General features: G+C 46.7%; 1 protein-coding gene across 1 annotated transcript; it reads right to left on the bottom strand.

The window, feature by feature from the left end:
• Nucleotides 1-160: 160 nt before the first annotated feature.
• Nucleotides 161-11,812, bottom strand: BPIFA2 (BPI fold containing family A member 2). The gene is made up of 7 exons (XM_012454978.1): nt 11,656-11,812; nt 7,844-7,988; nt 6,762-6,869; nt 5,328-5,480; nt 2,830-2,911; nt 1,110-1,173; nt 161-201 (listed from the first exon to the last, which is right to left on the bottom strand). Exons 1-7 carry the CDS (start codon nt 11,810-11,812, stop codon nt 161-163), a joined length of 750 nt encoding a protein of 249 aa, XP_012310401.1.
• Between the last annotated feature and the right edge of the window lie 4,850 nt (nt 11,813-16,662).

The following is a 16,662-nucleotide window of genomic DNA, read 5'->3' as shown; positions in this document are numbered from 1 at the left end:
CAGGGCTCAGTCTATGACTAAGATGAAGGCGCAGTCTGCTAACACAGGAAGAAGGGAAGCCATGCCTGCCTTTTGCTTCACCATAGGCCCCTGCGCATTGGGGCACAGAGCCTGGCTCCTCACCAGCAAGCATCACAGTGGTCCTCCTCATTCATCCTCTTCAGAGGTGGGTTTGCAGCTGGGTTTCCTGCTGAAGTTTATCTGAAGAAACAAAATCAATAGGAATCCTTAGTCTCTGCTGCTGAAAAATTGAATAGAGACCAGACTCCAATAGCTGCCACTCTCCAGCAGGACACCTGACAGCTGTGGGACCCCAGGGATGTCATTCCGCCTCTCTGAGCTTCAGTTTGTTCATCTGGAAAGTGGGTACAATGACAGTACCCACCCCACAGGGTTGTTGGAAGGACCCAGTGACATAGCGTGCACATAGCGCAGAGTGACTGCCCAAAGGACTAAGGACTAGAGTTGTGGCTATTTTCTTTCTTCTTCTTCTTCTTCTTTTTTTTGAGATGGGGATCTCGCTCTGTCACTTTTTTTTGTTTTGTTTTGTTTTGTTTTGAGATGGGGATTTCACTCTGTCACCCAGGCTGGAGTGCAGTGGCATGATCTCCGCTCACTGCAACGTTTGCCTCCCAGGCTCAAGCAATCCTTTCGCCTCAGCCTCCCAAGTAGCTGGGTCTACAGGCGCGTGCCATCACACCTGGCTAATTTTTGTAGAGATGGGGTTTCACCATGTCACCTAGGCTGGTCTCAAACTCCTGAACTCAAGTGATCTGCCCACCTCAGCCTCCCAAAACTGGGATTACAGGAGTGAGCCACCGTGCCTGGCTGACTTGTGGCTATTTTCATAGAAGGGTCACCTCCAGGGTCTCGACACCTTTACTTACCCCATTTTGCCCCAGCAACCCCAGCCATGCCTGGAGACCCCAAAACCAAAGAGAGCCCTCAGATGTCTGTGGAGGGGAAGCCACAGCTCCCAATTTGCTTAGGACGGTGGGTCCTTCTACTTCTCCAGGGTCCCCTGATGAGAACTGTTTTTGGGGTGGGCACAGATCTCCCTGCTTGCCTCAGAAGACAGGAGACCCCAGCTTCCCCAGGTTGTGACTTACCAATGACTTGCTGAATGAAATTTACATCCAGGCTGTGGAGGAAGATGCGGATCAGTGGGCATATCTGAGAGAGGAGGAAAAGGAGGGTCAGGAGAAGGAGGACAAACAGATCATTCTCCTCAGCCAGAAACAAATTGTTTGCCACCCACAGAGAGGCTCATTTCGAGGGATCTTAGAACCTTTGAACCTTAGGATTGTATTGTATTGTATTGTATTTTTTCTTTTTTTTTTGAGACAGAGTCTTGCTCTGTCTTCAGGCTGGAGTGCAGTGGTGCAATCTCAGCTCCCTGCAACCTCCGCCTCCCAGGTTCAAGTGATTCTCCTGCCTCAGCCTCCTGAGTAGCCGGGATTACATGCACACGCCACCATACCCAGCTAATTTTTGCATTTTTAGTAGATGGGGTTTCACCATGTTGGCCAGGATGGTCTCAATCTCCTGATTTCATGATCTACCTGCCTCAGCTTCCCAAAGTGCTGGGATTACAGGTATGAGCCACCACCCCTGACCTGTATTTTTTTTAAGACAGAATCTCACTCTGTTGCCGAGGCTGGAGTGCAGTGGTGCAATCTCTGCTCACTGCAACTTCTGCCTCCCAGGTTCAAGTGATTCTCCTGCCTCGGCCTCTCAAGAAACTGGGTTTACAGGCACATGCCACCATGCCTGGCTAATTTTTGTATTTTTAGTAGAGTCAGGGTTTCACCATGCTGTCCAGGGTGATCTTGAACTCCTGACCTCAAGTGATCTGCCCACCTCGACCTCTCAAAGAGCTGAGATTACAGGTGTGAGCCACCATTCCGGATCTGAACCTTAGGATTTTAGAACGGAATCCCAGCAGTCTTAAATCTGGAAATGCTAGTGTGTTAGAATCCTAAAACCTTAGAACACTAGAACTCTAGGACCTCAAAAATCTACAATCTAGAGTGTTAACATCCCCATATGCTTAGAAACCTTGAACTTTGGAACCCTGGGATTTTAAAGGGTCAAATGCCCTGCAGTTGTAGAGCAGAGAATCTCATGCTCTTGTGTGTACATGGTTCCCTGCAGATTGCAATTCAGCAGGTCTGGGGCGGGGTCTGAGATTCCGGTCAAGCGCCCAGGAGAGGCTGAAGCTGGTGGAGGACCGCATTTGGAATATAACTAACCTCCGGTTCAGTGGGTCACAGAGCCACCCGGAGGATTTTTTCTTTTATAAACCCACATTCCTGGGTCCCCTTCCAAAATGATTGATTTAGAGTCTCTGGAACTTTGGGCCTAGGAATCCTGCACATGGTACCTATGGTTTTGTATGATGCACAGATGGAAAAAAAATTTAAACTATTTTATAAGTCTGGGTTAATTTTTTTCATTGATTGTATGATATGTGTTCTTAATTTTCTATTTATGATAGAGATATAGTTTTATTTTAAAAAATAAATGCTTCTAAGGAAATGTATTGAAGTACAATTGTGTTGAAAATGTTAGCTACAAAAGCATATTGGTAGTACATGGATATGGTGACTGGTCCAAGTTTGAGACCTGGCAATTTCAGCTAATGTCAGGCCTCTGCCCTCCCCTGCTACCCACCAGGCTGATTAGTAGAGGAGAAGGATCCAGCTGACCTCCCAAGGAGAAGTTTTCACCTCCAAAGGAAAAGTGCCCAGAGGATACAGCCAGGCCTGCAAATTCCCCCACCTGCCCCCACCAGGCCTGGATCTGGGCCCCAAGGAGGGGGAGACTCACCTCCTTCTGCACCAGGAAGGACACAGTGCTTTTCACCGTGTTAATCACACTATTCACTAACTTGTTGATGACTTGGCTTTGCCTGGAAAACACAGGGAACTGTTAAAGCCTGGTCAAGTGGGCAAGAGGCAAGGGGACTGGCAAGAAGTTGGGGAGTCAGTAAACCCCAGGTTCATGGAGACGCCTGTCTAACTACAGACAGTGCCTCCCATCCACATGGATCGTCCCTTAGAATCCCACATCTGACAGTGGCTCACCCAGTGCCTCATGAGAGTCTCAGCACAGGGACCTTTCATTCATTCATTCATTCATTCATTCAACCCATATTTACAGAGCACTAGCTATGCACCAGGAACTTAGCTGGGCTCTGAGGAGCAAAATACAAACATCCCCTAATGTGGTACCTAAACAAATCTTGCCAAGGTTGGCTCCTCCCACCTTCAACTCTCAGCATAATTGCCACCTCCTCAGGGCAGCCCTCCTTGACTACTTAGCTAAGAGAGAGCTTTGCTATCGAAGTGCCCCATTAAAGGTAATGCTCACAGATGTGAATGCAGATCCAGGGGAGCTTAGCTTTCCCTTAGGTAAGCTCCATGAGAAAAGGGACCTTGTCTGCCATCACCAATTAGTTCTCCAGAGCCCAGAACAGTGCCCGCCTGGCACATAGCAGATGCTCAATACACTGTTTTTGTTTTTGTTTTTTATTTTTTTAGACAAGATCTTGCTCTGTCACCCAGGCTAGAGAGCAATGGCATGATCTCAGCTCTCTGCAACCTCTGCCTCCTCAGTTCAAGCGATTCTCCTGCCTCAGCCTCCCGAGTAGCTGGGATTACAGGCATCCACCATCACCCCTGGCTAATTTTTGTATTTTTAGTAGAGACGGGCTTTCGCCACGTTGGCCAAGCTGGTCTTGAACTCCTGACCTCAAGTGATCTGCCCACCTCAGCTTCCCAAAGTGCTGGGATTACAGCTGTGAGCCACCGTGCCTGGCCTCAACACATTTTTGGCTGAAAGAATGAATGAAATGAACATACAGTTAAATATATATTGAGAGCTTGTGACAAGTGTTTAAAAGGCAAGAGTAGACTCTTAGGAGAGAGAATAGGAGGAGCCCTGTGAAGACCCTGAAAGATGCAGAAATCCACCGTGATGCAGTGAGAAGAAGGAGCTCTAGGAAGCCAGAGCCGCCCACACAAAGGTCTTAAGCTGGGAAAGAGCCTATTTATGGCAGAGCACAAAGGCTGCTGTATCTGGGCACAGTGAGTGAGGGGAGGGCGCGGGGATACAAGGGTGGGGCCAGATCAAATAGAGCCTACACGACCATAGGGAGCACTTGGTACTGGACCACAAGTGCAAAGAAAGGCCCTGGGAGTATCTGGAGCCACAGAGTGGTGCCATCTCACAGATGTGGGCATGGACCCAGAGCAGCGGGATGGAGTCCCTGAGGCTGCTTGGGAAGACAGCACCCAGCAAGACTCTGGGCTCTGAATTTACATCCTGGCCTTCTCAACTGACATCCAACCATGGAGCTTTTCTTTGGTTTTCAGGGGTCTTTGGACAAACTGTGTTCAGCTCCCTCAGTGCAGGGCGAGGGGAGCGTCCTCTGCTCATGGCCATCAGGGCTGAGAGCTAAGGACCCAGGCTTGTTCCTGGCCAAAGGCAAAGCAGCCCCAGCCCTTGGCATCTGGATCACTCATCTTCCCCCAGCCAGCGGCCAGTGGCCAGCGTCACTCTTTCTCCCTCCACCCTCTGGCCTGAGTCAAACCTGCTCTTTCAAGCATAGAGCTTAAGATGTAGATTTTGTGGATTAAAAGAGATGAATGATTTAAATGGAGAGGATTAAGTTTTCAAGATCTCCTTTCCAGAAATTTCCACCGGGTGGAGGATGATCTGGGGACGATCTGAAATTAGAGCCCACGGCAGGCACTTACTCTCCCCTCTCCCTCCCAACTGGAGGCATGAAGGTAAATATAATTATATCGTTATTATTATTATTGAGGGACGTTAAGTAACAATAAAGGGGTCAGTTCTCCAAGAAGTCATAACAATCCTAATGTGCATGCACCTAACAACAGATCTTCAAAAGGTATGAAGCAGAAACTGACAGAGTTGAAAGGCGAAATAAGCAAACTCATGATTATGGTGGGCGAGCTCAACACTCCAGTCTCAGTAATGGAGAGAACCAGGAGGCAGAGAGGCAGCGTGTTCCAGGCTATAGGCCAAATATTTGTATTTTCTCATCTGGTCATCTCAGAAGCCTAGGAGTAGTTATTATTAACACCCCCAGTTTACAGATGTGAAAACAGGCTTAGAGAAATCAAGTTGCTGATAAAGTTACAAGTTAGCGGCAGAGCTGACGTTTGAACCAAGGCCAACCTGACTCCAGAGCTGGAACACTTTCACCCCTAGGCCTCCTCTTAGGTATAGGACTAGAGCTGAAATGAGGGGTCCCCAGCTTCCCTGAGAGCCCAGCTCTGCTAAGATGAATGGGGTCTTACGCATCCAGCAAGGAAAGTGAGATACTGGTTGGGTCACTGGCACATTCTCCCAGGACGGCAACAGCCTTGTGGGTCTGGGGGTCAATTTCAATTCTGACTGCAGTCAGGAGGTCCAAGGAGGCATTCAGCTTGACAACCTGGCCAATGATGGGCCTGCAGGAAGTAAGATGCACAGTCAACAGAGTCTAGAAGGGGTCCTTCAGGTTGCCTAGTTGGGTTCCTCCACCTGTGTGGATATGAGTCAGAATGTCTATGCGTGATGTCAACGTGGCCCAGGTGATATCAACATGGTCCATATCCTCTATGAGATTTACATGTTTATATCAGGGGCTTCTTCTCCTGGCCACTTGGGTTTAGCTCACATGAATTTTTTATACAACATTACACTAATAAGTAAAACAATAATAGTTAATATTTATTGACAACAATTCGTAAGTACTTTAAAAAGTATTTTATCTGGATTCATTTACAATTCATTTATGCATCACAAGAATGCCGAGGGAAGTGTAGTATTACTATCCCTATTTTCTGAATGAGGAAATCTTGGTACCGAGAGGTTAAGTACCCAAGATCTCATAGCTAATGAGGGATGGCATCATTAGTGCATATAGTTTACAGAAGTTCTTTCATACATGCTCATTTCTTGTCTCTCTATCTCCTTTAAAATTAATTTTTTAAATTTTTTGTGAGACAGAGTCTCACTCTGTCGCCCAGGCTGGAGTGCAATGGTGCAATCAGGGCTCACTGCAGCCTCGACCTCTCAGGCTCAAGCAATCCTCTTGTCTCGGCCTCCCAAGTAGCTTGGAATACAGGCGTGCCTCACCACACCTGGTTATTTTTTGCACTTTTTGTAGAGACAGGGTTTCATCATGTTGCCCGGGGTGGTCATGAACTCCTGAGTTCAAGTGATCCTCCCACCTCGGCTTCCCAAATTGCTGGGATTACAGGTGTAAGCCACCACTCCTAGCTAAAATTAAGAGTTTAAACTTATATTTTGCACACATGCACTTTATTATACACTGTCACTGTGTACTACTAGATTTTTCACTGTGTACTAGTCATTTTTCTGTAATGGTCACTGCTATTTAGAGAGAATCTTGAGAGACAAAATAACGCTGGAGGAAATTTTGCCAAAGAATAATAAATGTTTCTGTTTTCTCAACTTTTCAAATTTTACAGCCAGATAAATGTCATGATTTCAAAACTATATTCAATGGAGCATTGTTTTTAAAAGACATTTGGTTATGGCCAAAGTTCCTTAGATCATTTTAAAGGTTGAGATCTTAGACCCAGAAGGCTCCTCTCACTCACAGATTGGGAAACTGAGGCCCAGGGTCTCCCAGCAGTGGGAGGAGGAGCCTCATTCCCAAGTTGGGTATCCATCAGCCAGGCTGAACTGCCTTTCCCAAATCTCAGATTCTAGCACATACTCACAGGGTCTCAGAGACGTCCGCAGTGACAGGGAATCTCAGGTTAAGGCCTTTGCCATCATCAGTTGGTTCAGCTTTGACATCCAGGATGAGGGAGTTGCTGATTTTCAACCTGCGTGAAACCCACAATTCACCCATGTCACTCCCCGTGACAGCCACTTACCAAGCACTTCCCTGTGCCAGCCTAGAGCGAAGCGTTTGGACCTCATCAGCCTTGCCTTCACTATAGCCCAGCTCAGAGGTTTGATTCTCTCCATTTTATGGCACAGCACCCTGAGGCTCAGGCTGGTGTGATTTTCCCCCAGATTCCCAGGGGAGTAAGTGTCAGAGCCAGAATTAGAGGCCAGAACTGTCTGACTTTAAAAGTTCATGAGTGAGGCTGGGCACAGTGACTCATACCTGTAATCTCAGCACTTTGGGAGGCCGAGGCAGGCGGATCACCTGAGGTCGGGAGTTCGAGACCAGCCTGACCAATGTGGAGAAACCCCATCTCTACTAAAAATACAAAAAAAAAAAAAAATAGCTGGGTGTGGTGGTGCGCACCTTTAATCCCAGCTACTTGGGAGGCTGAGGCAGAAGAATTGCTTGAACCCGGGAGGTGGAGGTTGTGGTGAGCTGACATCGCATCATTCCACTCCAGCCTGGGCGACAAGAGCAAACTGCATCTCAAAAAAAAGTTTATAAGCGGATCCACTGCCTGGGGTTATGTGGTGTAGACTCCAGTTTCTCTTCCCCTATGGGGATCTGGGCTTTTACCCTCAGTTATATGTGGAGAAGAAGTTTTATTCTTTGGAAACGGACTCCATGCACCAGCAAACAGGTAGAGGTAAAGATAAATATAACCTTCACCCTGACCCTGAAATTGAAGAATGCGGAAGCTCGAACCCTTAGGATGCCCAGATTGACCCTGGAGCCCTGCCTCTAATTTACTCAAACTCCGGTGGGTCTGGCCTCACTCAGACCACCTTGGCTCTGTGGGAGAGGAACGAGGCTTGTCCAACTGTCTTTCACCTTAAACTTACCTCCTCAAAGATGTGTATTCCCTTTTCTTAGAGCAAAGATCTCCACCCTGAAGCACCAACTCACCCCAAAATGTTCGTATTTGTTGGAAGCAGTTTATAAACGACATTGTTCAGCAATTTCTCAGCTTCCTGGACCTTCTGCTTGGCCAGTTGCCAAGCGCCGGATTGCTGAAGCACCCCGAGGTCCACCTTCAGTTTCTCAAGGACGTCTGCCAAAAACAATCGCCGTTTTGTGTCATGCACCACTTGCGAAGTAGCTACGATGCTCCAGGTACCTACCGGGTAAGACTGTTTGCTTATGTTATTTTATTTAATCTTTATAACAACTCAGTGAGGTAGATATTGTCATTGTCTGCTTTTTTATAGCTAAGGGAATAAAGGCTCAAGATGGTTAAGAAATGTGTCTAGTCACACAGCCAGGGAACTCTTGTTTCTTCCATGCTGCCTCCAAACTATTGATAATACATACTGATTATTTATCAACAGAGCAATCAATCAGTTGGCCAGGCAATTGATATTGATTGTACACCAGTGTCTAGGGGTGACTTAGGGGTCTGTTGTGCTAAGTGAGATGCTCACATGAGTTCGAAAAACTAGAAAGATTAAGAGAATACACTCAAGAAATGAAAAATCTAGAATCAAGGAGAAAAAAATGACTCCAATCATGAAACTGGCAAATGAGAGTTCCAGAATGACAGCTTTGCAGCAGGCCCAGGAAGCAATAATTCTTTTTTTTTCTTTTACTTTAAGTTCTAGGATACATGTGCAGAATTGTGCAGGTTTGTTACATAGGTATACACGTGCCATGATAGTTTGCTGCACCTATCAACCCATCATCTAGGTTTTAAGCCCCACGTGCATTAGGTATTTGTCCTAATGCTCTCCCTCCCCTTGCTCCCGAGCCCCCAAAAGGCCCCAATGTGTGATATTTCCTTCCCTGTTCCCATGTGTTCTCATTGTTCAACTCCTACTTATGAGTGAGAACATTTGGTGTTTGGTTTTCTGTTCCTGTGTTAGTTTGCTGAGGATGATGGTTTCCAGATTCATCCATGTCCCTGCAAAGGACAAGCTCTCATTCTATTTTATGGCTGTATAATATTTCATGGTGTATATGTGTCACATTTTCTTCATCCAGTCTATCATTGATGGGCATTTGGGTTGGCTCCATGTCTTTGCTATTGTCAATAATGCCGCAATAAACATATGTGTACATGTATCTTCATAGCAGAATGATTTATATTCCTTTGGGTATATACCCAGTAATGAGATTGCTGGGTCAAATGGTATTTATGGTTCTAGATCACTGAGGAATCGCCACACTGTGTTCCACAATGGTTGAACTAATTTACACTCCCACCAGCAGTGTAAAAGCATTCCTATTTTCCCACAGCCTTGCCAGCATCTATTGTTTCCTGACTTTTGAATGATTGCCATTCTTACAGGCATGAGATAGTATCTCATTGTGGTTTTGATTTGCATTTCTCTAATGATCAGTACTGATGAGTTTTGTTCATATGTTTGTTGGCTGCATAAATATCTTTTTTTTTTTTTTGAGAATTGTCTGTTCATATCCTTTGCCCACTTTTTGTTGGGGTTGTTTTTTTTCTTCTTGTAAATTTAAGTTCCTTGTAGATTCTGAATATTAGACCTTTGTCAGATGGGTAGATTGCAAAAATTTTCTCCCATCCTGTAGGTTGCCCGTTCACTCTAATGCTAGTTTCTTTTATTGTGCAGAAGCTTTTCAGTTTAATTAGATCCCATTTGTCAATTTTCCAAGCTCACAGATAGGAAGAATCAATATCGTGAAAATTACAATACTACCAAAAGTAATTTATACATTCACTGCTATTCCCATCAAACTACCATTGACTTTCTTCACAGAATTAGAAAAAACTACTTCAAATTTCATATGGAACCAAAAAAGAGAATGTATAGCAAGACAATCTTAAGCAAAAAGAACAAAGCTGGCGGCATCATGCTACCTGACATCAAACTATACTACAAGGCTACAGTAACCAAAACAGCATGATACTGCTACCAAAACAAACATATAGGCCAATGGAACAAAACAGAGACTTCAGAAATAGCACCACACATCTACAACCATCTGATCTTCAACAAACCTGACAGAAACAGCAATGGGGAAAGGACTCCCAGTTTAATAAATGGTTCTGGGAAAACTGGCTAGCCATATGCAGAAAACTGAAACTGGACCCCTTCCTTACACCTTATACAAAAATTAACCCAAGATGGTTTAAAAACTTAAATGTAAAACCCAAAACCATAAAAATCCTAGAAGAAAACCTAGGCAATACCATTCAGGACACAGGCATGGGCAAAGACTTCATGACACCAAAAGCAATTGCAACAAAAGGAAGCAATGATTCTTATAGAAGGAGGAGGACAACGTGTCTTATGGTAGGTCTCTGGAGAACAGGGGGATGAGAATAAATGTTGTGACCTGGTGTGGTGGCTCACGCCTATAATCCCAGCACTTCAGGAGACCAAGGCAGGAGGATGACTTGAGGCCAGGAGTTCAAGACCAGCCTGGGCAAAATGATGAGACTCCATCTCTTCAAAAAATGTAAAACTTAGCCAGGTGTGGTGGTATGCACATATAGTCCCAGCTACTGGGGAGGCTGAGGTGGGAGGATCAGTTGAGCCCAGGAGGTTGAGGCTGCCAGAGTACTCTAGCTTGGGTGACAGAGTGAGACTTTGTTTCAAAAAAGAATAAATGTCATGGTAGATGTAGGATGATGCCCATGAAAAGAATTAAGTATATGTGGGGATAAAATAATTCAACTGAGAAACAACAGGGCAATTACCAACCTAAGGAAAAACAAAAAACTATGTAAGGAAAGAGATGTAATCATAATGTCGTAACTTGGCTCCGTAATGGACAATATCTATCTAGTTGTAATGATTCAGAGAATGACGCTTTAAAGAAAATTGGTGATATAAATACATCTGATTGTACAGCTCACTAGGTGACCTTGGTTTAAACATTTCTGTCTCTGGGTCTCAGGTGTCCCAGCTATAAAATTAGAGTGAGTCCTTTCTGCATCTTTGAAAGTTACCTAAGCCCTTGACAAGGTTTGAAAGGCAGCCATGTGCAGAAGTTACCTCCTCCTACAAAAACTGCTTTTGACATGCTGCTAATGTTTCCACAAAACAAAAAGAAAGCCAAGTTATTTTAATAAGTTAACATAAAAAGGAGATATAATTAAATATAAAGGTAGGTAACCTTACAGATACTAGGTAGGTAGGGATAATAATACAGAGGCTAAGTAGGGATAATTTCCTTAATTTTCACTGAATTAACACAAGTGAATAAAAGAATATTAAACAACCCCCAAAGAAAAATATGCTAAGAATATACACAAAATACTCAAGTTAAAATATGTAAGTACACAGCAAATATATGAAAAAGGAGAGGGCTCTTTTATAATTAGAGGAATGCAAAGTGAAATAAGTTATAACTTTTCATCTGTGAGACTGGCAGGACATATAAAATTGTCCATACCCAGTGCTGGAAAGGGAGTGAGAAAAAAGGCACTCTCATAGACTGTTGGAGAAAGTGTTAACATAGGAGATTATTTGTCAACAGCGTAGTTTTTGAACTTGTGAAATCCCACTTATAGGAATTTACCTTATGTGTATATTGGCAAAAGTTTATCAGGATATAATATGTAGAAGGATATTCATGTGGCATTGCTTGTTTCTAGAAAGATAAATGAATGAGCCAGGAATTGAATAGCCACTTTTCTCAGTAAACCACCCATAAAGAGTAGCCCCTGGTGGCAGCCTCTAGTATTGCAGGCATAGTGTTTAGGAGGCTAATTTATGTGACATTGATCATCACACTTGCTGATTTACCTTTAACAGTATTGTCAATTGTCTCAAGTCTTTCGTCAAGAACAGGTTTCAGCTCATCAACGACATTGCTCAGGCCAGCACCGAGATTGCCAAGAAGAGACGCTGAGGTCCCAGCGAGCAGGTTGCACAGGAGAACAAGTTTCCAAAGCTGAAGCATCTTTTGTCTTGACACCTGGACAGTCATGAGAAGAGCAGGAGTGAGAATTGCCCAGGGAGAAATGGAATCTTCAGTGAGTTCCAGTCACTCTTAACATTTAACATTCCTTTAAGATAGATGTGGTTATTTCCTGTTTTACAAATGGCCAGCCAATGTCAGAATGTTACAGCAACTTGCCCAGAGACACATAGCCAGTGAGCAGAGGAGTTGGGATTTGAAAAGTCAGACTCGACTGCAAGCCCATACTCTTGATACGAAGTTCCTTTTCACACACTATTTTCTCTGCCTAAAATATTTTTCTTCTTCATTTTTCCACCTTGGTCAATTCCTACATCATACCCTCTGTGAAGCCTACTCTAGGCCCCTACCCAGATTCTAGGTTGGGGGAGTCTCACCTTGCTGCCTTCATTATCCTGATCAAGGTCCTGGGTAACACTTCCCTGATGATTTGTCTGCCTTTCCTACCAGGCTGTGAACTCATTAGGGGAAGGACTGTAACTTATTTCACTGTCAAATCCTCAGGCCCCAGTAAAAAGCCTGCACCTAGTACAGTACAGTCAACAAATAAATATTGAACAAATCAATAGCAACCACCTCATGACTCTGCACTGCTCATCAGTTTGACACTTATTTTAATATAATCTATAGATCTCTAAATTTGCTCTAATTTGCTATTTATCTTGACATCTGGACAGTCATGGGAGGAACAGTAGTGAGAATTGCCCAAAGGGAAATGGAATCTTCAGTGAGTACCCATCACTAATTTGTTGTTTAGAGCAAATTTAGAGATATATTGATTATCTCCGCCATACTCAAAATGTTAGCTAACCCAAGCAACCTGCCCCTCTGCCTCTTGCCCCCAAAGCCTTCTGAAAACCACCATGTGGGACGCCACTGGGGGAAGCATGCCACTCACAGGTTTACAGGAGGATGCTCACGAGATCCTTGCCCCGCTGCGCAGTCTGCCAGGACTCTGCCGAACGTTGGTGGCCCTTATATGGTGGTGATGGGATGGAAGGCTGCCCACAGAAACAAGCTTTGGTTCCGGGACCATCCAAGGATACTCCAAGGAAACTAACCCCTCTCCAGGATGAGCAGAGAGAGAGATTTCCAACCCAAAGGTCACCCAGGATGCTTGAATTTAAATGGATGGTTATGGAGAGGGCTTTCTGCCAAGACTAAGAGCAGGTCCTCATGGAGCCTGCAGCTGCCAAGCCAGTGGTCCTTGTGGGTGGGGACTGGGGAGAAGACTGAGAATGAATGAATTGGAGAATGTCCTGGCGGGAGGACCCATAATGACCATCCAGTCTAACTCTGTCATCATTTGGAAACTGAGGCTCAAAGAAGAGAAGCTACCAGCCTGGGGTCATTCAGCAAGACGGGGACAGAGATGGGTCTAAAATTGTGGCCTGCGAGGAGTCAGACGGATCTCTGAGTACATGGGGTCCTGGCCCCGGGGTCTGCACCCGGCAGGTGCAGCAGACGTCTGGCAGCTGTTCGTGCCTGACACTGGGCTTGGTGTCCCTAAAGTGCACTTTAGACGCACTTTCCCGTTAGTCCTTATGAAGACTCTGCAAGGCAGGTTTTGAGAACTCCATTTTCCAGTTGAGGAAGCTGAAGTTCAGAGAAGGAGGCGGCTTGTCCACACTTGCAAGGACAGGAACCAGGCATCTGGGCCCCCAGGGAAGGCCCTTCCATGCATATCAGGCTGAGGTCATTTGGCAGAGCGGGAGAGTCCCTGGGCCTGAACATCCTGTTTTTGCTTTGGCCACTGATGTTTGCGTTGGTTGTAACGCCTGCTGCATTGGGCCTGTGTCAAGCCGGAACAGCACAGGAACCTCAGGTGGGTGTCCACCTGGCCTCAGGCTGGGAAGGACTGGCACAGAGCTCAGAGTCATCATGCATCTCTGCCCTTCTGCTCACCCACCCGCCACTTGGCAAGGACCTGGGAGGCCTGTCTTCAAAATGATGCAACCAGGCAAAGTGTGGGACAAGAGCGGTGGCTCGAGGAGCTGGCTGTTCCTACGCCGACCGTGGCTCTGCCGTTCAGCACGGAGCTAGCAGCTGCAAGGAGAAGGTGATGATGGCCAGGCCCCAAGAGCCCAGCGCATTAGAGCCCTGCGGCAGCCTTGCCTGAGGTCTTGAACAGACTCCCTTTCCTGGCTGCCTGATACCGGGTTCTGCGAACATCTGAGCCCCGCTCTTCCCGCAGTTGTGAAGTACAGAGCCAAGGGCTGTGCTGAAATCCTGTGAAGGCAGCTTGTCCCAGCCCAGGAACACAGCCCAGGGGCTGAGCGTCATGCAGTGACCTCGAGACCCAGTGTTGGCCCAGGTCTCAGTTGCCTCATCTGTAAAATGGATAAACTCCCTGTCCCTGGATCTCAGAGGCATAGTGGACAGGCAAGGGCCTAGGAAATAAAAATGATGGTGACGGGCTTTGAGGGCGGTGCTCCGAGCCTGGCACTGGGCTTGGGCTGTCCTGAGCTTGAATACTTGCTCTCTGCTGGTTGCCGGCTGTGTGACCTGAGCCAGAGACTGCACCTTGCTGAGCCTCAGGCTCTTTGTGAAATGGGACTAAGAACAGTGCTCACCTCACGAGCATGCTGTGAGGTCAAAGTGGAGTAACGCCCACGAAGGCTTAGCACGGGGTGGGCCCTCCATGCGCGGCAACAGCAAAGATGGCAAAGATGATGCTGGTGAGTATGTGCACATGTGGTCCCGGCTTACGATGGTTTGACTTCAATCTTTCAACTTTGCCATGGGTTTATTGGGATATAACCCCATTATAAAATGAGGAGCAACTGGCCGGGCGCGGTGGCTCATGCCTGTAATTCTAGCACTTTGGGAGGCTAAGGCGGGCGGATCACCTGAGGTCAGGAGTTTGAGACCAGCCTGGCCAACATGGCGAAACCCCATCTATACTAAAAATACAAAAATCAGCTGGGCGTGGTGGTGGGTGCCTGTAATCCTAGCCACTTGGGAGGCCGAGGTAGGAGAATCACATGAATCTGGGGGGTGGATGTTGCAGTGAGTTGAGATTGTGCCACTGCACTCCAGCCTGGGCAAAAGAGCGAAACTCCATCTCAAACAAAAATAAAATTAAATGATGAGCATCTGTCGTAAGATTAATATTATATAATATATAATACAGGGTCCTTGGTGGATGGGGAGGTTGGTACCCTCGGAGGTCACCCAAGGTTCAGGCCAGCTGGTCCGGTTCGTTCAGGAAGGAGAAGCAGTGACAGCTCCTCCTGTGTTCTCCTCCTCCTCTTCCCTCTCCAGGGTACACAAAGCCTCTTTACATGGAAGATGTTTGCCTCTCAGGGACAAAGGCCCAGCCATGAGGGTCGCGAGATGAATTTCTCATTGAAAATTTCCAGCGAGGCATTAAAGATTAGCCGTGCCAGGATCGAGACATCCTACCCCCAGCATGACTGCTAATCCCCAGATGAGGCCGCTTCCTGGTCCCACTGACCCAGCCTTCAATTCCGAGCTGATATCTTTTTCCATACATGGCTCAGCGCCCTGGCTGGAAAGGGCCTAGCATGTCATGCAGCCTACTGAGACCAGAGAAGGTGGGTGACAAGGCTGGGGTTGCACAGGCGGCCAGCCAGGCTGGGGGATGCTCGGCTGACTGGGCTCTGCCCCACTGACCTTCCTCCCGCCGCGGACAGATGCAGCCCCCACCCCTTCTCCAGATACCAAACACACATATGTGCACTCCCGTCCCACCATCAAATGGAATTGCCTTATTTTGCTGGTAAAATTGCTGAAAGGCTTGTCACCATTTTGCTTGTGGAATCAGTCAGGTACGAATCACCCCTCCAGTGTCTAGGAGGTCCTAGTTTCTCACACCTGAAATGCCTACTCAGGAATTCTGGGCAAATAAGAAAGATCAAAGCAACAAAATGTGTTCACACGTTATGACCGCTAAATAGAGCAATTATTAAAATTGTCACAATGTTACAGTCTGAAGACCTTTAATTTTGACTTTGCTGGGTTTTTTCCTTCTGGTTCTGCAGGTGACACATTTTATTCTTTCAGCTCTCAGGTATTTCCCGATGCCCCGGATTCCACATCTGGACACTAACAGACCCCCCTCGGGTCCTGCCCTGAGAATCCGGGGAGCCACTTCCCATGGCCTGACCGATGCACAGGGGACCTTGCCCATGAGGCTGGAGTCTTCCTTCTGCCCCATGGCATGTTCCCTGAATGCTTCACCCAAAACTCCCAGAGAAAATGTAAAGGAGTTTTCACCGGGTCCGGGTCCTCCCCTGGGTCCTTTGAAGTCTGGGCACCTTGTCTTTTTTCACCTTGTTCCCCCAGAGCTGGCACAGGGTCTGGTCTACAGCAGGAGTCAAATGATATTTGTGGCAGGAAAGAAGGGAGAAAGAAAGAAGAAAGAGAGAGAAGGAAGGAGGAAAAGAGAGAGAGGAAGGAAAGAGAGGGAGGAAAGGAAGAAGGAAAGAGAGAGGGAAGGAAAAAAGACAGAGAGGATGTGGAGAGAGAAGGAGAAGAGGAGGAGAGGGAGAGGAGAAGGGAGGGAGGGAGGCCAGCCACGTCCCACCAGTCCCACTCTCCGAGGGCAAGACCACACCATCTCCGAGGTCCCGGTACCCGGCACAGGGTCTGGTTCAGCTCATGCGCATTGCCTTTCTGTCTGTCTTCCCCAGGCGGGTGGGCCTCCTGACATGAGCAAGCTCCTGGGTCCCTCCCTGTTCTTACCTCACTCCCCGGAATTTGACCCCTCAATCTGTCTGTGCCCTGCCTCATCTTCCAGATCCTCCCTGCTGAAGTGGGCCTGGCCCTGCACCGAGTCATCTGTCCATGTATTCATTGTTCATTCACTT

Source organism: Aotus nancymaae, unplaced genomic scaffold, assembly GCF_030222135.1.
Source record: "Aotus nancymaae isolate 86718 unplaced genomic scaffold, 86718_ANA_hifiasm-v0.15.2.pri h1tg000029l, whole genome shotgun sequence".
Taxonomy (NCBI): domain Eukaryota; kingdom Metazoa; phylum Chordata; class Mammalia; order Primates; family Aotidae; genus Aotus; species Aotus nancymaae.
This window is presented reverse-complemented; position numbering and strand designations above follow the sequence as displayed.